General features: G+C 43.3%; 1 protein-coding gene across 1 annotated transcript in view; it reads left to right on the plus strand.

Moving 5' to 3' along the window:
* The window catches only part of GLI3 (GLI family zinc finger 3), a 407,618-nt gene that overhangs the window by 319,306 nt on the left and 67,713 nt on the right, over nucleotides 1–20,599 (plus strand). The window contains exons 9-11 of the mRNA XM_070728251.1: nucleotides 14,026–14,242; nucleotides 16,382–16,495; nucleotides 17,614–17,754. Coding sequence (XP_070584352.1) covers nucleotides 14,026–14,242; nucleotides 16,382–16,495; nucleotides 17,614–17,754 — 472 coding nt within the window. The remainder of the gene's footprint in view (nucleotides 1–14,025; nucleotides 14,243–16,381; nucleotides 16,496–17,613; nucleotides 17,755–20,599) is intronic.

Below are 20,599 nucleotides of genomic sequence, written 5' to 3' on the forward strand. Positions count from 1 at the left end.
CTGGGGGGAGTTGGTTCCAGAGGGCCGGGGCCGCCACAGAGAAGGCTCTTCTCCTGGGTCCCGCCAAGTGGCATTGTTTCGTTGACGGGACCCGGAGAAGACCCACTCTGTGGGACCTAACTGGCCGCTGGGATTCGTGCGGCAGAAGGCGGTCTCGGAGATATTCTGGTCCGATGCCATGAAGGGCTTTAAAGGTCATAACCAACACTTTGAATTGTGACCGGATAGTTAGTTAAGTATTTATTTTGTAATTACTAAAAAGGAGGTTAAGGGTCCAGGCCTGTGCAATGGCCTTGGAGCCCCATCTCATCATGTCCCTGATGACAAGGGAAAGGGGCAAATCCATGGGAGTAATATCTGATCCATGGATAAATGAAATAAATAAATGGCTTCTTCTGAGGAAGGAGCTCCCATGCAAAGAAACTGAATAGAAGAAACAAACCAAACTAGTCTAGAGCTTAACTTATACATACATTGAACCTTAATTTATCTTAATTATCTTAATTAACCTTAATTATCCCTTAATTTATTCATTTACCTAATAATAATTTATAATTTATAATGTATAGTGCATAATGTAATGGATCCTCCATTTCTTAATTCATAGGTTGCGCACAGAAGCACGAAGCCAGCAACAGTGTTGGTTATGACCTATAAAGCCCTTCATGGCACCGGACCAGAATATCTCCGGGACCACCTTCTGCCACACGAATCCCAGCGACCGGTTCGGTCCCACAGAGTTGGCCTTCTCCAGGTCCCGTCGACTAAACAATGCCATCTGGCGGGACCCAGGGGAAGAGCCTTCTCTGTGGCGGCTCCGACCCTCTGGAACCAGCTCCCCCCTGAGATTAGGTTTGCCCCCACCCTCCTTGCCTTTCGCAAACTCCTTAAAACCCACCTCTACCGTCAAGCATGGGGGAACTGAAACATCTCCCCCTTGCCCATGTTGTTTTGGTGTTAGATTGATTGTGTGCTTGTTTTTTAATATTCTGGGGTTGTTTTTTATGAATTTTTTAGCTTAAATTGTAATTGGATTGGTGGGTATTGGATTTGTTATTATGTATTGTTTTTACCTTGTTGTGAGCCGCCCCGAGTTTGCGGAGAGGGGCGGCATATAAATCCAATAAACCAAATCAATCAATGATCTCGCAGTGCCCAGCGAGATTGCCAATGCATAGGCGGCGAAAGCGCTGGGGCCATGTTCTTCCTGGCCCCAGCACAATTTTGGCCAGCCATTAAATTCAGCCCACCATGCATTTCTTAGACCTTGCTTAGGGCTAAAAATGTCCTGTGACAAAAATTAACTGGGGTATATCATATAAAACTGAATGTTCTGTCATTAAAATATATCAAAAAAATTATTATGATAGAATAAACTTGAAAATTAAAGCTCAATGTAATAACTATATATATATTGTATTACCTATACACATATGTAGAAAAACCAACATACAGTATAATCATGGTAAATTTAGAGTGACCCATGTAGTCATTGATGCAGTTAAGGAGATTAACAGAAAATGCTACTCTCAATTATGTAAAAAAGCTAACTACAGTTTAATTTTAAAAATGAGATTTTTCCATAGTTGTCAAGCTGCCAGTCAGAATTTAGACAAATAAAACTCAGAGTCTTTTTTGTAAAAGTTCAAAAGTGAACTAGAAGCATCAGAAATCTGAACTAGAAGCATCGGAAGAAAAGCAAAGTTTGAGAAAATGGTGCGATATAAGCATATATCAAAAAACCCTTTTCCAACCCCCTTGGGGCAATGCCCAATCCCTATTGTCCATGACCATCAGGCCCTCAGGTCACTTTTCTGGAATTTCCCTCTAATGGTCTCCTTCTGGTACCCACACCCCTTATCTCTAACCCACCCCGTAACTATTGACAACCAAGCGAAAGAGATGCAGCAGAATAAGCGAAGGTTGGCATTAGTTTTCATCATTTAATTTTTAAAATTTTAATTTTTAAAACGTTTAATTTATAAAAGTTACCCATTTAAGAAAAGTCGGAGTGATATTGGAATTTTTAAGAAAATCTCTTTCAGTTTAACATCATGCTTTTTCAATAAAGGGACAAAAATATCTTCTACGCAATAATTGTTCACTGCAAGACGTAGTAAGAAATTGGTAATAATTGCAATTGCAGTCTTTGCTTCTGTTTTCTCAGCAACCATGAATGATTACAGAACAATTTAGCTAAGGTAGTCTCTATGGATGATTGATAGGATATTAATCAAAAAATGCATATCAGTTTCAGAATCTGTTCACAATTCTGAACAAATAACTTCTTCTAATAGCTGATTTCATGTTCAGTAAGCTCCTTGCCAATTTATTCAATTTATTCTTTACTGCACAAGCCATTCATCATGCTTGCAGTAGCTATAGGACAGAATAAGTGTAACTACTCTCTTTGAGCTATTAAAAATCAATAAAACCCCCAGCACATGCACAGGAACATGTGGGTTTAGGTATTTGTGTGTGCTAATTAATCTATTTCAAAGAAAACTGCTCATTAATAAAATTATATACGACTATTTTTCCTTCTCCCATTCACCTGATTGGATCTAGCTACATGAGAGGAAAATAAGAAATTGTTCTGAGTAATTTAAGGAATATTAAAAATTATACCAAAATAAGACTATTCTTAAAATGGTTTGAGGAACATTTATGTTTATTAAACTCTATCATCCTATATCTCAGCAACATAGTCAGATAATCAACTCCCTCCAGAGATTCATACCATCTCCATCCTCCTGGCCTTTTGTAAGGTTTTAAAAACTCACCTTTGCCAGTAGGCCTAGGGTGGTTGAGCACCGGAATCCTGCTCCGGCCATTGATATGAGTGCATGAATGTGATAGGATGAATGTGGGTGCCTGTTTTTAATAATCCTGTGGTTTTATAATAAGATTTTAAGTTTGGAGTTTTTTTATATGCTGTATTTTTGTTTACTAGTCTTGTAAACTGCCCTGAGTCTTTGGAGAAGGGCAGCATAGAAATACAAACAAACAAACAAAAGCACAGAGAAGTCATTCAGAAAATCTCATTGTTGATTAGGATTACAACTGCAACTCAGTTATCCCCTGCTCTGCTCTGATATTCTAATCTGTCAGTTGAAAGTCTAGAAATTGATTCCAGTATATAGTAAGATACAGTGGTACCTCGTGATATGAACCCCTCACCATATGAACTTTTTGAGATACGAACCCAGGGCTTGGAATCTTTTTGCCTCTTCTTACAAACTTTTTTCAGCTTACGAACCTGCCGCCGCCGCTGGGATGCCCCGCCTCCAGACTTTCGTTGCAAGCCAAGCGCCAGTTTTTGCGATCCTGGGATCCCCCGATGCTCCCCTCCATGGGAAACCCGACCTCCTGACTTCCACAAAAACGCGATGCTGTAGGGAAATCCCAGAAGGGGAATCCCAGGATCGCAAAAATGAGCAGAGTTGGGGGGACAAAAACATGAAGAAAAGACTCATGGAGCTCAAGGGAGGAGAAATGTGTGGGGGAGATGAGCAGAGTGGGGTGGGAGAAAATGGGAAGAAAAGACTCATAGAGCTCAAGGGAGGAGAAAGGTGTGGGGGAGATGAGCAGTGGAATGGGAAAAAACAGGAAGAAAAGACTCATGGAGCTCAAGGGGGGAGAAAGGTGTGGGAGAAATGAAGAGAGTGGGGTGGGAGAAAAACGGAGGCAGGGACTCATGGAGCTCAAGAGAGGAGAAAGGTGTGGGGGAGATGAGGAGAGTGGGGTGGGAGAAAACAGGAAGAAAAGACTCATGGAGCTCAAGAGAGGAGAAAGGTGTGGGGGAGATGAGAGTGGAGTGGAAAAAACAGGAAGAAAAGACTCATGGAGCTCAAGAGAGGAGAAAGGTTTGGGGGAGATGAGCAGAGTGGGGTGGGAAAAAAAGGTAAGAAAAGACTCATGGAGCTCAAGGGAGGAGAAAGGTGTGGGGGAGATGAACAGAGTGGGGTGGGAAAAAACGGAAAGGAAAGACTCATGGAGCTCAAGGAAGGAGAAATGTTTTTAGCTGAAATTTTAAAATTAAGGGAGACTAGGATGGTACCATTTCGGCCTTGTTCTGGTCTCATCAGAGGCAAAAAGGAGCTGTGGCGTTCCTTCAATATTCCTTCAAAAACATTTGATACATACAGAATACAGTTGTCGGCTATGAATAAATTAACTGCCTTGAAATGGTCCTGGGTTGGGCCTAGAGGCAAAAAGGAGCTGTGACGTTCCTTCAATATACCAGGGTGATCCGACATAAAAAAACATATAGCCCCTCCCTGGTACAGAGCTGGAGGGATCAGGTCTGGTGGCTCAACTGCTAATTCTCTGCCTTACAAGGCAGAGGCTGCCAGATCGAATCCCAGTAAGGAAGGGTGTGGCTAGCTGATGAGGCCAGAACAAGGCCGAAATGGGACCATCCTAGTCTCCCTTAAATTTAAAATTCCAGCTAAAAACATTTGATACATACCGAATATAGTTGTCGGCTATGAATAAATTAACTGCCTTGAAATGGTCCTGGGTTGGGCCTAGAGGCAAAAAGGAGCTGTGACGTTCCTTTAATATACCAGGGTGATCCGACATAAACACACCCACCCACACACACACACACACACACACACACACACACACACACATATATATATATATATGTCACATGTTTAAGCTGAATTTGAAAATTAAGGGAGACTAGGATAGATCTATTTCGGCCTTATTTTGGCCTCATCAGCTAGCCATACCCACTGGGACTTGAACCTGCAACCTTTGCCTTGTAAGGCAGAGAATTATCCTCTAGGCTACAGTATCCAATCCCTTCAGCTCTGTACCAGGGAAGGGTTACATTTTGTGTCGAATCACCCTGGTATATTGAAGGAACATCACAGCTCCTTTTTTGCCTCTCGGCCCAACCCAGGGCCATTTCCAAGGCAGTTAATTTTATTGATAGCCGACAATTCTATCTGTATATGTCACATGTTTAAGCTGAATTTGAAAATTAAGGGAGACTAGGATAGATCTATTCTCCATTGCATCTGGAAGGAGAGTCCAACATGGGTATTACTCCAATCCTATTGGTAGAGACTGAGTTAAAATTTACATATTAATTAAGCACCACCCCCTCTGCTCTCCCCATGAGCCAGTTTTAAAAACTCAGTCACAGAGTAGAGACATGCTGAGTTTTTGGGCTAGATTAAAATATCTAGGAAATGTGTAAAAATAAACTGTTACCGTTTTAATCCTTTTTCTCTTGTCTTTCAGATGTGAAGCTTGAAGAGGATCAGACGGTCTGGGGTCTCTGCCCTCAGCGGGCAACACCCCGTAGAGGAGCACCCAGCCTGGGGGTCCCTGGCCTCCGAGGCCATACCGGGGCTGTCAGCCGAAGGTGGGGGGGTCCGCCCCCCCCACTGGGAGGCTTGAGGGCGACTCGCGCGCAGCGGGAGACGAGCGCCTCACAGCTGACGGAGCGGTCAGCCCGGCGAGTGCTGAGGAAGCCGCCGCCGCCGCCGAAACCGCCGAAACGCGGCGTGGATTGCAGCGGGGAGGTCGGGAACCCCCCGGAGAGCCTGGAAGCGGCGAAACGGTCCCCATGAAGAGCGGGACCTGTAAATCAGCCCGGTGAGCCGTGGAGGCTGGGCGCCGCCATGTTGGGAGCGGCCGGAGCGGCGAGGCGTCTTTGGGCGCCAAACAGCTGGCTGGGCGGCAAAACTAAGTGCGAACGGGCTGGGAAGCCCTAGTGCGCAGGCGCAGGTCCTGGGAGGTCGCGGGCGCCATTTTTCGGGGCAATACTGACGAGGCTGGCGAGAATCTAAGCCACCGGAGGTCAGAAGCAACAAAAGCCTGTAATTGTGACCAACTATTTGTGAGTACAATGGAGGAGCACCAAGCCAAAGAGCTTCCAAGTTCTCCTGCCCCCTCTAAGGATAAGGCAAAGGGGAAGCCCAAGGAGAAGGCTAAATCACATTCATCTGCCTCTTCTTCCTCCATTAAGGAGGCTGAGAAGCGCATCAAGGCGCTAGAAAAAAAGCTGGAAGCAGCATTACAATCTTCCCCAGCGGGGCTCCCCCCAGCTCAGAGACAATCATCTGAACCCAGGTCACCCCTAATGACCTTTGGGCTTACAGGGGCTGCAGCAGAGGGAGACTGGTCACCAGACAGGCAGTCCCTGCCCCAAGCCATGCCCTCGCCCAGCACATCCTGGGCTAGGCCTGAATCTGCGGGACATGTCCGACCATTTCCCTGCTTCAGGCATTTTCGTGAAGGGCTTAAAGAGACCTTGGCAACAACCGGCAGCCGCACAAGGGCCTTCTAACCTTGAGAGGCGATTCTATACCTTCGACGAGGAGGTGGAAAAGTTGCTCGAATTCCCCCCAATCGACCAACCGGTAGTCACGCTTGTCTCCAGCGCATTGGTTCCCTCCGAAACCGGGGAATGCCTGAGACCGGAGGAGAGGAAAGTGGAGACATTGCTGCATAAAGCGCACCAGATGTCTGGCTGGGGGTTCAGGTCGGCGGCATCTGCCTCGTTCATCAATCGAGCATCACTAATGTGGATCAAGGAGATGCAATCTCGCCTGGGGCCTGAGGATGGTCGCCTCCGTCAGGACTTAAGTAAGTTGTTGGCGGCGATGGAATTTTCGGCGGACGCCACCCTACACGCGGCCAAATTTTCCGCACGAAGCATGGCAACCACATTATCGTCACGCCGCCTCTTGTGGTTGAGAAACTGGCAGGCAGATCTTAAGTCTAAGTGGCGCCTGGCCTCCGGTCCCTTCCAAGGCTCCACACTCTTCGGGGACTTGTTGGAAAAGGTCCTAGTGGAGGACAAGGACAAGAGGAAGGTCCTTCCTAGAGCTAACAGACGATCAGACAGGAGGTTCACACCTTATTCAAGGCGTCAGTCCTTTCGCTGGGACTCTGCTACGGGACCCAATCAGAACCAGCGCCCCTTTTCCCAGGGGCAGTACAATCAGCAGCCCTATAGGAGCGACCGAAGCTCCTTTCAGGACAGGCCGAGGGGCTATCAGCAGTCCAGACGGCCATTTCGTGGCAATTCCCAGAGAGGGTTTAAACGCACGAAATGACTTAGCCGGCCATCAGCCCATAGGGGGAAAACTGCAAAGCTTCGGCGAGGTCTGGCAGGCGACTTCCTCTGACAGATGGGCTCTGGCCACAGTTACACAAGGGCTCAGGCTGGAATTCTTTCAACCACCCCCCAGCCGTTTTATACGCTGCCCAGTAATAAAGGACTTTCAAAAGAGACTACAATTGCGCAGGGAGATTACGCACCTGCTAGACATCCAAGCCATAGAACTAGTTCCGCAGCAGGAGGAAAGAAAGGGGTTCTATTCTATGATTTTCATCGTTCCCAAGGCCTCAGGAGGCTGCAGGTTGATCCTCAACCTGAAGCAACTGAACCTCTTCATAAGATACAGGAGGTTCAGGATGCACTCGCTACAGACCATTCTCGCCTCCATCCGAAAACAGGACACTTTAACATCCATAGACCTCAAGGAGGCATACTTGCATGTCCCCAGTCATCCGGAACATCGCAGGTTTCTCTGATTTTATACCGACGGAAGACATTACCAATACAGAGCCATGCCATTCGGCCTGTCATCGGCCCCAAGAACGTTTACGAAGCTCTTGGACGTATTGACTGCCAGCTTAAGAGCAAGATCCATCAGACTCATGGCCTACCTGGACGATATAATCATTTTGTCCAGGTCCAAGCTAGCAGCAGAGAAGGATCTCAACGAGACAATACATACGCTGGAACTCCATGGCTTCACAGTCAATGTGGAAAAAAGCCAACTGTTACCTACTACCAGGCTTCTACACCTAGGAGCGATTATAGACACTCAGGAGGGCACGGTGTCACTCTCACAAGAGAGGCAAGACAACATCAGACACTTGATATCCAGTATTCAGCGGGGGCCAGTCCCACTTTCACTGCTGTCAAAGATACTGGGAACACTAGTGTCAGCCATTGGCATTGTCCCCTGGGCCAGGTTCCATATCAGAACACTGCAGTGGTTCCTGCTTCCGGCTCAAAGGTCCAAGGTGAGCCATTGTCACAGACAGGTATACTTGCCCCAGAGGGTCAGGGAATCCTTGAAATGGTGGACATCCGCCGCAATCAGCAGAGGATCTCCCTTCCAGGTAAGGGATCAAGTCATCCTGACCACCGATGCCAGTCTTACCGGATGGGGCGCCCACATTGGAACTCACATGGCTCAAGGCCTGTGGACGGAGGAGGACCTCACTTTGGTCAACATAAACTTTCTGGAACTAAGAGCAGTGTTCTTAGCGCTACAGACATTTGCACCTCTGGTTCATCAGCAGCACGTGTTGGTGCTCACGGACAATGTGGCGACCAGAGCCCACTTGAACCACCAAGGGGGCACAAGGTCGCAGCGTCTCATGGAGGAGACAAAGGCACTATTCCGCTGGGCCGAACAGCATCTGCGGTCCTTAACAGAGGAACACATCGCGGGGATCAGCAATACACAAGCGGACTGGCTGAGCCGGTCCACCTTGGATCAGTCAGAGTGGAGGCTGGACCCGGCACTCTTTCATCAGGCAACGAGGCAGTTTGGCCTTCCGCTGGTAGACCTTTTCGCCAGCTCACAGAACACCCAGCTTCCAAGATTCTACACACGGTTCCCACAGCCAGGGGCGGAGGAAGTCAACGCTCTCCGAACGCCCTGGCCGCCAGGACTGCTCTATGCATTTCCACCAACAAATCTTATACCACGAGTAGTGGAGAAACTCCTGCGGGAGAAAGCGGAGGTGTTGCTAGTGGCTCCACACTGGCCTCGACGACCATGGTTCTCCGACTTGATGGCACTGTCGGTGTCGACACCTTGGAGAATTCCGGACCACTTGATATCCCTCAGTCAGGGGGACCTTCATCACCCAGATCCCCAGTGGCTCCAACTGACCGTTTGGCACTTGAACGGGTCAGGCTACGGGGATTGAAGATACCAGAGAAGGTTATCGACACTATGCAAGCTGCGAGGCGTCCATCTACTTCTCGGGTTTACCAGACGACATGGGCGGCCTTTTGCAGTTTTTGCAACAAACAAAACATCAATACTGGACAGGCTTCGGTCATCACAGTTCTGGAGTTCTTACAAACCGGTCTTGACAAAGGGCTAGCGCCCAACACGCTAAAATGACATGTGGCGGCCCTTGCAACCATGATACGAGTGGAGGGAGTCCGTTCCTTGGCTTACCATCCTTGGGTGAAGGATTTTCTACGAGGAGCATTGAATCAACACTCTCCACCGGTTCGGAGGTTTCCATCATGGGACCTTCCGTTGGTTCTCAGGGCCTTGACAAAACCACCATTTGAGCCCTTGAGATCTATACCTTTGCGACTACTGTCAATTAAAACGGCCTTCCTAGTGGCTATTACGTCAGCCCGGAGAGTGTCAGAGTCAGCTGCCTTGTCAGTACGCCCTGACCTCTGTATCTTTTATCCAGACCGGGTGGTGCTAAGGTTGGACCCTTCCTTTGTACCGAAGGTGAACTCAGAGTTTCATAGGAAACAAGAATTGATTCTGCCAGATTTTTGCACCCACGGCAGCCACCCGTCGGAATTGAGGTGGCACAAAATCGATGTACGCCGTGCGGTCAAGATTTACATTAGACGCACAGAAACCTTTCGAAAGACGGAAAAACTGTTCGTTTCCTTTGCATCAGACAAAGAGGGACTTGGAGTTTCATCGGTTTCCATTAGTCGTTGGATCAGGGACTGTATTGCGGAGGCATACAGAGCTCGTAACCATCCGGTGCCAACCGGAGTGACTGCTCACTCAACGAGGAGTGCGGCGACCTCAGCGGCCTGGGCTACCCAGGCGTCCATAGATGACATCTGCAGGGCTGCAACATGGTCGGCACCATCGACTTTCATACGACATTATAAGTTGGACTCTTTCGCTTCAGCAGAGGCGGCATTTGGGAGACGTGTTTTACAACGTGTTTGTGTTTCTCCAACGTCCCTGACAAGACCTTCTCCCTCCCATGGGCCGTAAATCTCTGGTATATCCCATGTTGGACTCTCCTTCCAGATGCAATGGAGAAGAACCGTTGTACCTACCTGAACGGTCTTCTCAATGCACTGGAAGGAGAGTCCAAACCCACCCGGTATAGTTACGGGTGCAGGGACGCCGGAGTGGGCAGTTAGTCAGTTTTGGATGTTACAATAAAACTTGGTTATCCTCTTACTATGGTTCTTCGTTTTTAAAACTGGCTCATGGGGAGAGCAGAGGGGGCGGTGCTTAATTAATATGTAAATTTTAACTCAGTCTCTACCAATAGGATTGGAGTAATACCCATGTTGGACTCTCCTTCCAGTGCACTGAGAAGACCATTCAGGTAGGTACAACGGTTCTTTCGGCCTTATTTTGGCCTCATCAGCTAGCCATACCCACTGGGACTTGAACCTGCAACCTTTGCCTTGTAAGGCAGAGAATTATCCTCTAGGCTACAGTATCCAATCCCTTCAGCTCTGTACCAGGGAAGGGTTACATTTTGTGTCGAATCACCCTGGTATATTGAAGGAACATCACAGCTCCTTTTTTGCCTCTCGGCCCAACCCAGGGCCATTTCCAAGGCAGTTAATTTTATTGATAGCCGACAATTCTATCTGTATATGTCACATGTTTAAGCTGAATTTGAAAATTAAGGGAGACTAGGATAGATCTATTTCGGCCTTATTTTGGCCTCATCAGCTAGCCATACCCACTGGGACTTGAACCTGCAACCTTTGCCTTGTAAGGCAGAGAATTATCCTCTAGGCTACAGTATCCAATCCCTTCAGCTCTGTACCAGGGAAGCGTTACATTTTGTGTCGAATCACCCTGGTATATTGAAGGAACATCACAGCTCCTTTTTTGCCTCTCGGCCCAACCCAGGGCCATTTCCAAGGCAGTTAATTTTATTGATAGCCGACAATTCTATCTGTATATGTCACATGTTTAAGCTGAATTTGAAAATTAAGGGAGACTAGGATAGATCTATTTCGGCCTTATTTTGGCCTCATCAGCTAGCCATACATACATACATACATACATACATACATACATACATACATATATATATGTAGATTGTTCTGAGTTCGGGTTTTGCCCCGTGTAATATTTTGAGTGTCTATGCGACGTTTCGGTGAAATCACATTCACCATCACCAGGCTGAAGTTATACGCTTCGTGCTGCTGTAAATATGGAAATATTTGCTCCCAACTAGTATATTTTGTTCACAGAAGGCTTCATTTTAACCAAAGGCTACAATTGTTTGCATGTTTCTTTGGCTATAAATGTCAATTAGCAGTGGAATATAATAAATATCTTGCTAAATATTGGTCTAGTCATGGCCAGTTTACTGAAAAAAAGAACCAGGGGAGACATGAAAGCAGTGTTCCAATATCTCAGGGGTTGCCACAAAGAAAGAGTCAACCTATTCTCCAAAGCACCTGAGAGTAAGATAAGAAGCAATGGGTGGAAACTAATCAAGGAGAGAAGCAACTTAGAACTAAGGAGAAATTTTCTGAGAAATTTGCAGAACAATGAATGAATGAATGAATCTGTGGAACAACCTGCCACCAGAAATTGTGAATGCTCCAACACTGGGAGTTTGAAAGATATTGGATACCCATTTTTCTGAAGTAGTGTAGGGTTTGCTGCCTAAGCAGGGGTTGGACTAGAAGATCTCCAAGGTCCCTTCCAACTCTTTTGTTATTATTATACAAGGCACAAGAGACGGGAATATCTTCCCACCTTGTAGACAGTACTTCCAGAAACTGAGAATAACCATAAACAACTTCTACATCTAGTATCCACACGCTCCAGTTCAGGAAACTGACCCAAACTATACTGTATAGTTCCAACATAGATCAGTTTGACCTGCCTTGATTGTTAATGAATTATGATTATCTACTTTCAGTCTCCCTAGGACTTTCAGCTGACTTGCGCCATAAGGAGTTTGTTTTGATTTTTGTTTTGTTTTTTGCAAAAACAAAAGCAACATCATTTAGCAGCAATTAAAAGCACTTTCAATGAGACTTTTAAAAATACCATATCCAATTAGAAAAAGCCATACTTTTAAACATTTGTACAGAAATAAGTTGCTGAATTTTTTAAAAAAACTGAAAATATGACATCTGTACAATACATTTACAATAAAATTAGAAGGGAAATTGTCATTATCCTGCATAGAAACATTAAACATGACCAATTTGCTTTTGGTTACATACGTGGCCTTGTAAATCCTCCACAAAAAGCCTGAATAGCAGATGTTATGAAATGTAAAGCAAAAGCTTGAGGGGTTTTTTTGGGGGGTTGCATTTTACCACACATTAAAAAAAACCAGAAGTCACTTTTCTTTTTCTTTTTTCTGTATTTCTTATTTAAAAATGAAATCTAACGAAAATATGCATGAAAGGATTAATAACAGAGAGGTCCAGCTTTAAATCCAGCCTTAGTCATTGGCTAAGTGTGAGCCAGTCTTTTTGTGTCTCTCAATCCAGAATCTCAGTCCTCACAGATTCGTTTTTGTGGGGGGGAACGGGAGATGGACATACCAATTTATGCTCCTTAGAAGAAAGGTAGCATAGAAATTAAAAATAAAGTTATGAACTTTCCACTTACTAATTGCATTAACTATCTACAGTACCTAAATCTCTCAATGATCTTCCTGTAAGCACAGATCCATCCATTTTGACAGTGCCCCTCTAAATTTTGTTGTACCTTCAAGTTGTCCTTGGAGATTTGAGTCATGATATTGGAGAGAATGCTCTATCTTTATGTATATGACCAAATATGCCACACACCCATTTTTTTCACCCACACAAAAATAATGGTTACTTTCTTTATAGTATCCTCACTTGCTGCATGATTGAGTTGATTAAGAATTGAGGACAATGATTGAATCTTCATGTGCAAAGTATTTTTTGCCTCATCTGCCAGTTCAACGGAAAATTAAATTTAGAACATGAAGAATCGATTTGAAAACTAAAATTTTTGAACAGAATTAGGCATTAGGTTCTAAACTGTATGGAATCCAAGCAGATATATTTGCAGAGAAAGAAAAGTTGGTGTCATAAAGATTTTGTTCCTTCGGCAAATTAATCTGCATAACAACTAGCCTATTCAAATGGAATAAAAAGCCCTCACTCTCTTTCCAGGGGAGCTATCTATACCCCATTTGATAGGCGGTGGTGGAAGGCTATTGACCTTCCTTCCTCCCTCAAATCTTGCTGGACGCAGCTGTGGGCTGGGATCGGCAGACCTCCGCAACCCCGTGCCTCCCTCCCTTCCTTGTTCCCTCATATGGCTGTCTGTTTACCTCTTTTTGTCTCGGCTTCCTCCCAGTCAGAAGACCGCATGGATGGTGGGCGTGGCTCCCTGAGCCTCTTCCTCCCCCCCCTTCCCTTCCCTTTTTCTCACCTGGCAGGCTTTCAGAAGGTGCACAGGTGGTCTCTCTTGGGACACCCCCCCCCCGCAAACAAAAAAGCGAGCAGGAGGAGCCTCGCTTTGCAGCCGTCTGACCGGCCCGCGTGCGCGCAGGAAAAAGAAAACTTGCACTCCAGACCATTTTGCTCTGCTCCTTTTTCCCGGGTATTTTATATGCTGAGAGGATTGGTGCATTTCTCCCTCTTGGGAATCCCATCTCGGCCAATCAGGGCTGTTTGAGGCAGGCCAGTATCCACCCTTCCTATTGTGTCCACCCCCCCAACTTCTGCTTTTCGTTAAGGAGCTGCTATCAGTGCTGAGGTGGTTGCCGTTTGCTGCCAAAGCCCACTAGGCTACTTTCGCTAGGAGAGCAGTTGTCAGGTGGGCTCCTCCTGCACCAGGTTGGAAAGCCCTGCGCTAAAGGCTGTCACTGGGTGTGCCAGCACATGCTAGCGCACCTTAGCGGGAACAGTGCCTATGGTTCTTGTTTTGAATATAATAATAATTCACATATCTTTTGACTCAATTCCCTAAATGATTTTTACTTACTTCTATTTTCCCTATCATAATGCAGCCCAGCGCTAAGTTTCGCATATCCTCCCACCCCAGTATCCCTCCAGCAGATGCATCAACAGATTATCAGTCGACAGCAAAGTCTGAGTTCAACCTTTGGGCATAGTCCTTCACTCATCCATCCTGTTCCAACCTTTCCTGCACAGACACCTATTCCCGGCATCCCTAATGTGTTGAATCCTATTCAGGTCAGCTCAGGTCCTTCAGAGACTGCACAGGTAAGGGAATGTAAGGAAAGGTTTTTTTGCCATACTGACTTGTCCACAGTAGTGATTAATCACAGTAGTGATTAATCATTACAACTCTTAGAACAGCTAACAAGTACCTTGGAGCTGCAATGTATGCAGTCTTTGATTATAAATTATCTAGAGTATATCATACTTTTGAATTGATGGAGTATTTTCCATCCCTTATAAATATTTCAAGTTCCAGATTCAATGTATAGGAACTTATAGTTTCAGAATGTTCAGGCAAAGGGCATTAGAACAGCATAGGGTTACAACTTATACCCTTGCTGAAGAAGGTAAAAGGAAAAAAAATTAATTGTTGAATCAAAGATTACGACCAAGGACGCCCATGACCATGTGCTAAGTATTAGGAGACAGCAATTTCTCTCTTGCTTTATATTGTGTGCTACACAGAGTACTAAGCTAGGAAATTCTCACATTTCCAGGAGTACCATCTGAAAATTTCAAGAGCCTATGTTAAGTAGAAAGGAAGCAGACAATTTGAAAAAAACCTAGTGTGTGCCAGTATAATAATTCCCAAATCAATGGACATGATACTCCATTTCTGTGGAGGCATAAAGCTGTGTTAGCAAATTTGTAAGATTTTGCTGTCTTCATCCTATTTCACTCAAAGATCCTATGTTAATTCATTGTAGATTATGACCATCCTAAACTAAAACACTCTAAAATTATAATAATATAATCCAAAACATATATACTGAATAAACTAACTCTGCTCAATATTTGTTTAAGGAAAGGTACCATATTTTTCAGAGTATAAGGCGCACTGGAATATAAGACGCACCTTAGTTTTGGGGGAGGAAAATAGGGAAAAGAATCTGCTTACCAGGTATTCATCTGGCTAGCGTCCTTAGTCTGGTCAGCTTCAGCACATTATTTTATCTCCTGGTTAAGGCTTTAAAAAAACATTTATTCTAAGAGAATAACAATGAAAGAGCTTGCAAGCCAGTAAGAACTGGGAACATCATTAGCACTTGGAAAGAAACAGTCAGAGCAACTAAAGCAATGAAAAAAACCCTGCAAAGACCTGAGTTTAGAAAACATTCTTCTTTGCAGAGAATAACAATGAAAGAGCATGCAAGTCGGTAAGAGCTGGGAACATCGTTAGCACCTGGTTAGGACTGGAAAGAAACATTTGGAGCAAGTTGGACCAATGGGGAAAAAAACTTGCAAAGATTTAGGGCTTGGAAAACATTCTTCACAGAGGGTAACAATGAAAGAGCTTGGATACGTTCATAGCACCTGGTTAGGTTGGAAAAAAATATCTGGAGCAAGTAAAGCAATGAAAAAAAAAATCCCCTACAAAGACAGGGTTTGGAATACATTCTTGGCAGAGAGTAACAATGAAAGAGCTTGCAAGCTGGTAAAACCTGGGAACATTGATAGCACCTGGTTAGGACTAGAAAGAAACATTTGGAGCAAATAGAGAATGAAAAAAACCCAAAGACAGGGTTTTACTTTCATTTTAGCATGTGGGCTTGCCGGCAACTTCAATGAACCAGCTGGGTGACTGGAGGCAGATAATCAATGGCTTGTGCTAAGCAGGCTCTGCTGCTGTTTCTGCAAGGAGGTAAATTGCTGGCAGGCAGAGACCAAAAAATGAGGGGTAGATGGATGGGGCTACATTTGATGTATTCGGTGTATTAAATGCACCCAGGTTTTCACTCTCTTTTGTGGGATAAACAGGAAAAATATGATATTTTGTTTTTTTTTAAAGTAAAATGTCTTCCAGGCAAATATGGATGGATTACAGTAATAAAAAAGTTTGTAGATAAACAGTTTATCCTTTTTCTTGTGATGAGCTGGTTTGTCACTGAGTTCAGAAAAGTTTCAATCATGAGGGTTTATTTTCTTATACAGTATAATAATTTATATAAATATCTAAATTATTATCTAAATTATTATCTAGCATTCAATCAGGATATTTTCTCTCTAAGTAAAAGCATTACTGAGAAATTATAATTTTGAAAATGGAAGAGAAATCACATAAATTCAATTATAGAAATCTGAATTCAGTAAACTTTAGTAAAGTTTCTTTGAATATTCTGGATGTATTGCATTTTAATTCAAAATCTACTTATATCTTTTAAATATAAATATGTGCTTCAGAGTAAGCCCACAAGTGAGTCTGCAGTGAGCAGTACAGGGGACCCAATGCATGACAAGCGTTCCAAGATAAAACCAGATGATGACCTCCCCAGCCCAGGAGTTAGAAGCATGCAGGTAAACTATGCTTTTATCTGTCATAGGAAGTGGGCACATTTTGCATTAATTGTTTTTTGTGAGTAATCTTTGTCAAAGCATATATTCTACATGTACTAATACTACTAGTCTGCATAACATTTAACAGTGGCAGTTATTGGTTGCTTGATCAGGAAAAATTGAGTCCTGTAAATGCTGTCTCAAAACTTCAAGTTGCTGCTACCCAATTTTAATAGTATCATTGCTGAAAATGACGGGGACAGTCTTTAGATTGAAGCTTGAAATACTCAAAAAAGTTAACATATGCCCTGAAATTAAATTGTTTTTTAAAGACCATCCTCAGTTTTTCTCTTTCTAAAATCTTAAAATCCAAGCCCAAATCCACAAACATGACATTTTGCATATTTGTTACCTCCTCCCATAAAAAAGACAATAAGAAGGGTTTATTTATTTATTATTTAATAGATTTATGTGCCACCCTTCTCAAAACAACTCAATGCAGCAGTTCTAGAAAGCTATCTTTCTGTGGTCATGAGTTTGTTCATAAATCTATCTCTGGGTAAATGTTATTTAGGAATCACTTTATTAAATTGTCATTTTTATTCTGAGACATCAACATTTACTTTAAATAGCAGTTCCAATGGTAATAAAATTGATCAATTGAGGTAACATGAACAATTGTTGAAGACAGATTGCACATTATTGAGAACTTAAAAGCTGTGGCTAAGGCTTTTCTGAACAGTTTTCTTTGTGTCATATCACATAGCCAATACTAGCTTACATTTAAAATAGTTTCTTTTTTATAACAGCTAATGGATCCAAAAGTGTTGCTCTGTTTTATAGTTCCATTAGCAAAGGTTTAAAACTTCATCAGAAGTAGTCTTAATCTGAACAAGAAGACAAATCTGTAATAGACTTTTTAATTTAAAAAAATATATTTCTAATTTGAAAAATTTCACATGGTTTGGGAGAAAGTTTAAGGATTGTAGACAAGCATTCTAAAATGTACCTTTTTCCCTTTTTAAAAGTCCCAATGTTAGCTTGGTTATTTTACAGTAATACTAGAATTAATTAATTAATAAATTAATTCCTAAGTGTTTGTTTTTTCATCTGCTTCCTCACTTCTGTGGCCTTGACAGGAACCACTGGAAGAAATGACCTCAGTAAAGGAGGAAGGGGAGAAATATGAAAGCAAGCAAGATCCTGAAGTGATCTATGAGACAAATTGCCATTGGGAAGGCTGTTCACGAGAGTTTGACATGCAGGAGCAACTAGTGTATGTAAGTTAATGGCATTCAGGAGCCGGCTTTGAAAACTATCTGACCTTTTCTAAAGGGTCAAGCTCTCTGACCTTTGCTGAGTCAAGTTTCTTTGCAAACCACATTGCTGACTGGAGGCAGCTTATCAATTTTTGTGAATAAAGCAAAACTCCATGATATACTGTTTGACCCATTCAGTCAGCTAAAGATTAGTGTAAAATTCAATAGAGAATGTAATGGCTCTGATCCTGCAAGCCATAAAATACTACTTTGAATAACAGACTCTGATAGTTATTAAGAAAAAATAAGCTGGGCATGAGTAACATTTTTGCCAAGTTTGATTACTCCAATCCCTTCAAATTGGCCTGCAACAATAGAAAGAAGAGATGAAGATTTCTCCCCTACAAGTCTAGAATATTTGATGCACTTAATATATCAAACTTTTACTCTTTTAACAAGTGAAGTAAATAATTTAGGAAAATAAAAATATATTGCTTTGAGGGCTTTCCATAACATGATAGGGTTTTTTTTCTGGGCAGAAAGTACAGCATGTAACTTGGAAATGGTTTTTATAGATAGTAAGCGCCTATAATAATTTTGAATGATTGTTTCAAATAGTAACCAACTATAATAGTTTTGAATGATAAAAGATGAACAAAATATTGGAAAATTAAGATGTTTTGGTTTGCATCGAGTATACTCCCAATCAGTCTCTATATCCTAATCAGAACAAATGACTATGCCATCAGTCAGGCAGCAAACGCTTTAGCTTGATAGTTATTTATTAAATATTAGTAAATATAAAATTATTAATAGGAAAAAGTGGACAAAGGCATGACAAACCTACAAATCATGAGAAAGCTGAAAGAAATGAACCATATACAAGAAATAAAAAGGAAAAGAATTTAATATCAACAATCTTCAAATGCACTTTTTCCATAACCACTGAAAATTTATTATTGTAGGTAATTAACACAATCCTAAATGAGATGTTTGATTTTTCCAGCTTTAACCCCTTTTTATATATAAAGGTAGCAAAATTGTAATGGAAATTAGGACATCAGGTGATACTCCTCTCTTCTCCCTCATGGTGGATATAGCATCCAGGACTGGAATAAATCCGTCAGCTCTCTGATTGGACCGTTCAGGTGCCGCCCTTGTTGCTATGCTTTTTAGTTTTTTCATTCAGTCACTTAGTAAGGATGGTTGCGCCATCCATTCCTCCCAGAAATGGTGAAAATTAGTTGCTGTATTCATTGTGCAGGTCTTACCTTTTCTTCTATTACTGTGAGTGTGTCTTCTCTTGTAACATCTGAGACTGAAATTGTGCCTTTGTGGCTTCAGTTGCAGCCAAGTGATAGCTCAGGCTGCCTTAGGCAGCAGTCTTTCTGCCTGTCAGCGGGACTGTTTTGAAAGGCTGCTAACCGCTATTCTTTCTCTGAAGGCTCTTCAGAGAGGGCATTTGGTAAAAGATTAGTTTGTTTATTTTATTTATTTAGGCTTGGGGGAACTGAACTACCCTTTTCCCCCTAGGCCTATACAATTTATGTATGGTATGTTTGTGTGTATGTTTGGTTTTAATAAGGGTTTTTAAATTATTTTAAACATTAGATTTGTTACATGCTGTTTATTACTGTTGTTAGCCGCCCCAAGTCTACGGAGAGGGGCAGCATACAAATCAAATCAGATCAGATCAGATCAGATCGATCGATCGATCGATAGATAGATAGATAGATAGATAGATAGTGGCTGAGGATCAGGATTCAATTCCAACTGTTAAGATGCCCACACAATAGTCCCTCCATCTGGTGAGCCGGGATCACAGTGGCCATTTTTGACAGCTACTGAGGCAAGTTGTCCTTTCTAGTCATCATCAAGGCCCCTTTTTGTTGCGAGCAGTCCCTCACTGGGATAGTACAAGGATAGCATCAGGGCAGAGCAGTAGCAACAGCCTAACTGGCCACTTGTCAAAACGATCGTCCTAGTGCTGTGACAGATGCGTGACCACAAGCCATTTTGTTTTGGCAGCAGCTATTTTGAGGAGTCGGAGAGGTGTAGTAACAGCATGTAAGCCATTTCAACCTTCTCCCACATGCTTTAGTGTGCCATGTAAGCCATTTCAACCTTCTGTCACACACATCCTGGGGGTAGATTTCCTCATCTGTCAAGGGTGCAAATGCCATTTGAAGTAGGCTAAAACCACTTCTATTTTTATGGGTCATATTTCAGCTGCTGACAACAATACCGGATGTGACCCTGAACATGGCCCATTTTGCATCCAAATCCATTAGCATCTCAGGGGTGGATCAGAGGCTCTGGTTCAAAAATTGACAGGCAGATGTCTGTCATAAGTGGAGGTTGTCAACAGCTTCTTTTGCAGGAGACCACCTATTTGGAAGCTTTCTGGATCCGTTGCTGATGGAAACCAAGGACCACAAAAAGATCCTGCCTTCTGGGACCGGGTGCCCTGATTTCCAGCCATTGCCGTACAGTAGACAACCTAATTATCATTCAGGTGCTATAACCCAGAGATCCCAAAGATTTTATGGACAGAGGCCTAAGCAGCACCAGGATCATCCTGAATGGAGCCACTCCTTTAAATCTCAATGGTCCTTTCAAGGAGGAGGAGATCATTCTTTCCGGTGCCCTCAGTGAGTGCATTCCCATGCACCCCATCAGAGGCTAGCTGGCCTATTTTATAGATCAATAGGATGAGTCCATTTTGGATTCTTGGGTTCGAGAGACCATTTGATCTGGTCTCTCTCTTGAATTCCGCTCTATTCCCCTGAGATTTTATCTCTGCTGTCTGGTGTCTAGAGTACAAGCCAAGAAGATGCTCATGGAGACAGCTATTCAGCACTTGCTG

The sequence above is a fragment of the Erythrolamprus reginae genome, chromosome Z, assembly GCF_031021105.1.
Source record: "Erythrolamprus reginae isolate rEryReg1 chromosome Z, rEryReg1.hap1, whole genome shotgun sequence".
Taxonomy (NCBI): domain Eukaryota; kingdom Metazoa; phylum Chordata; class Lepidosauria; order Squamata; family Dipsadidae; genus Erythrolamprus; species Erythrolamprus reginae.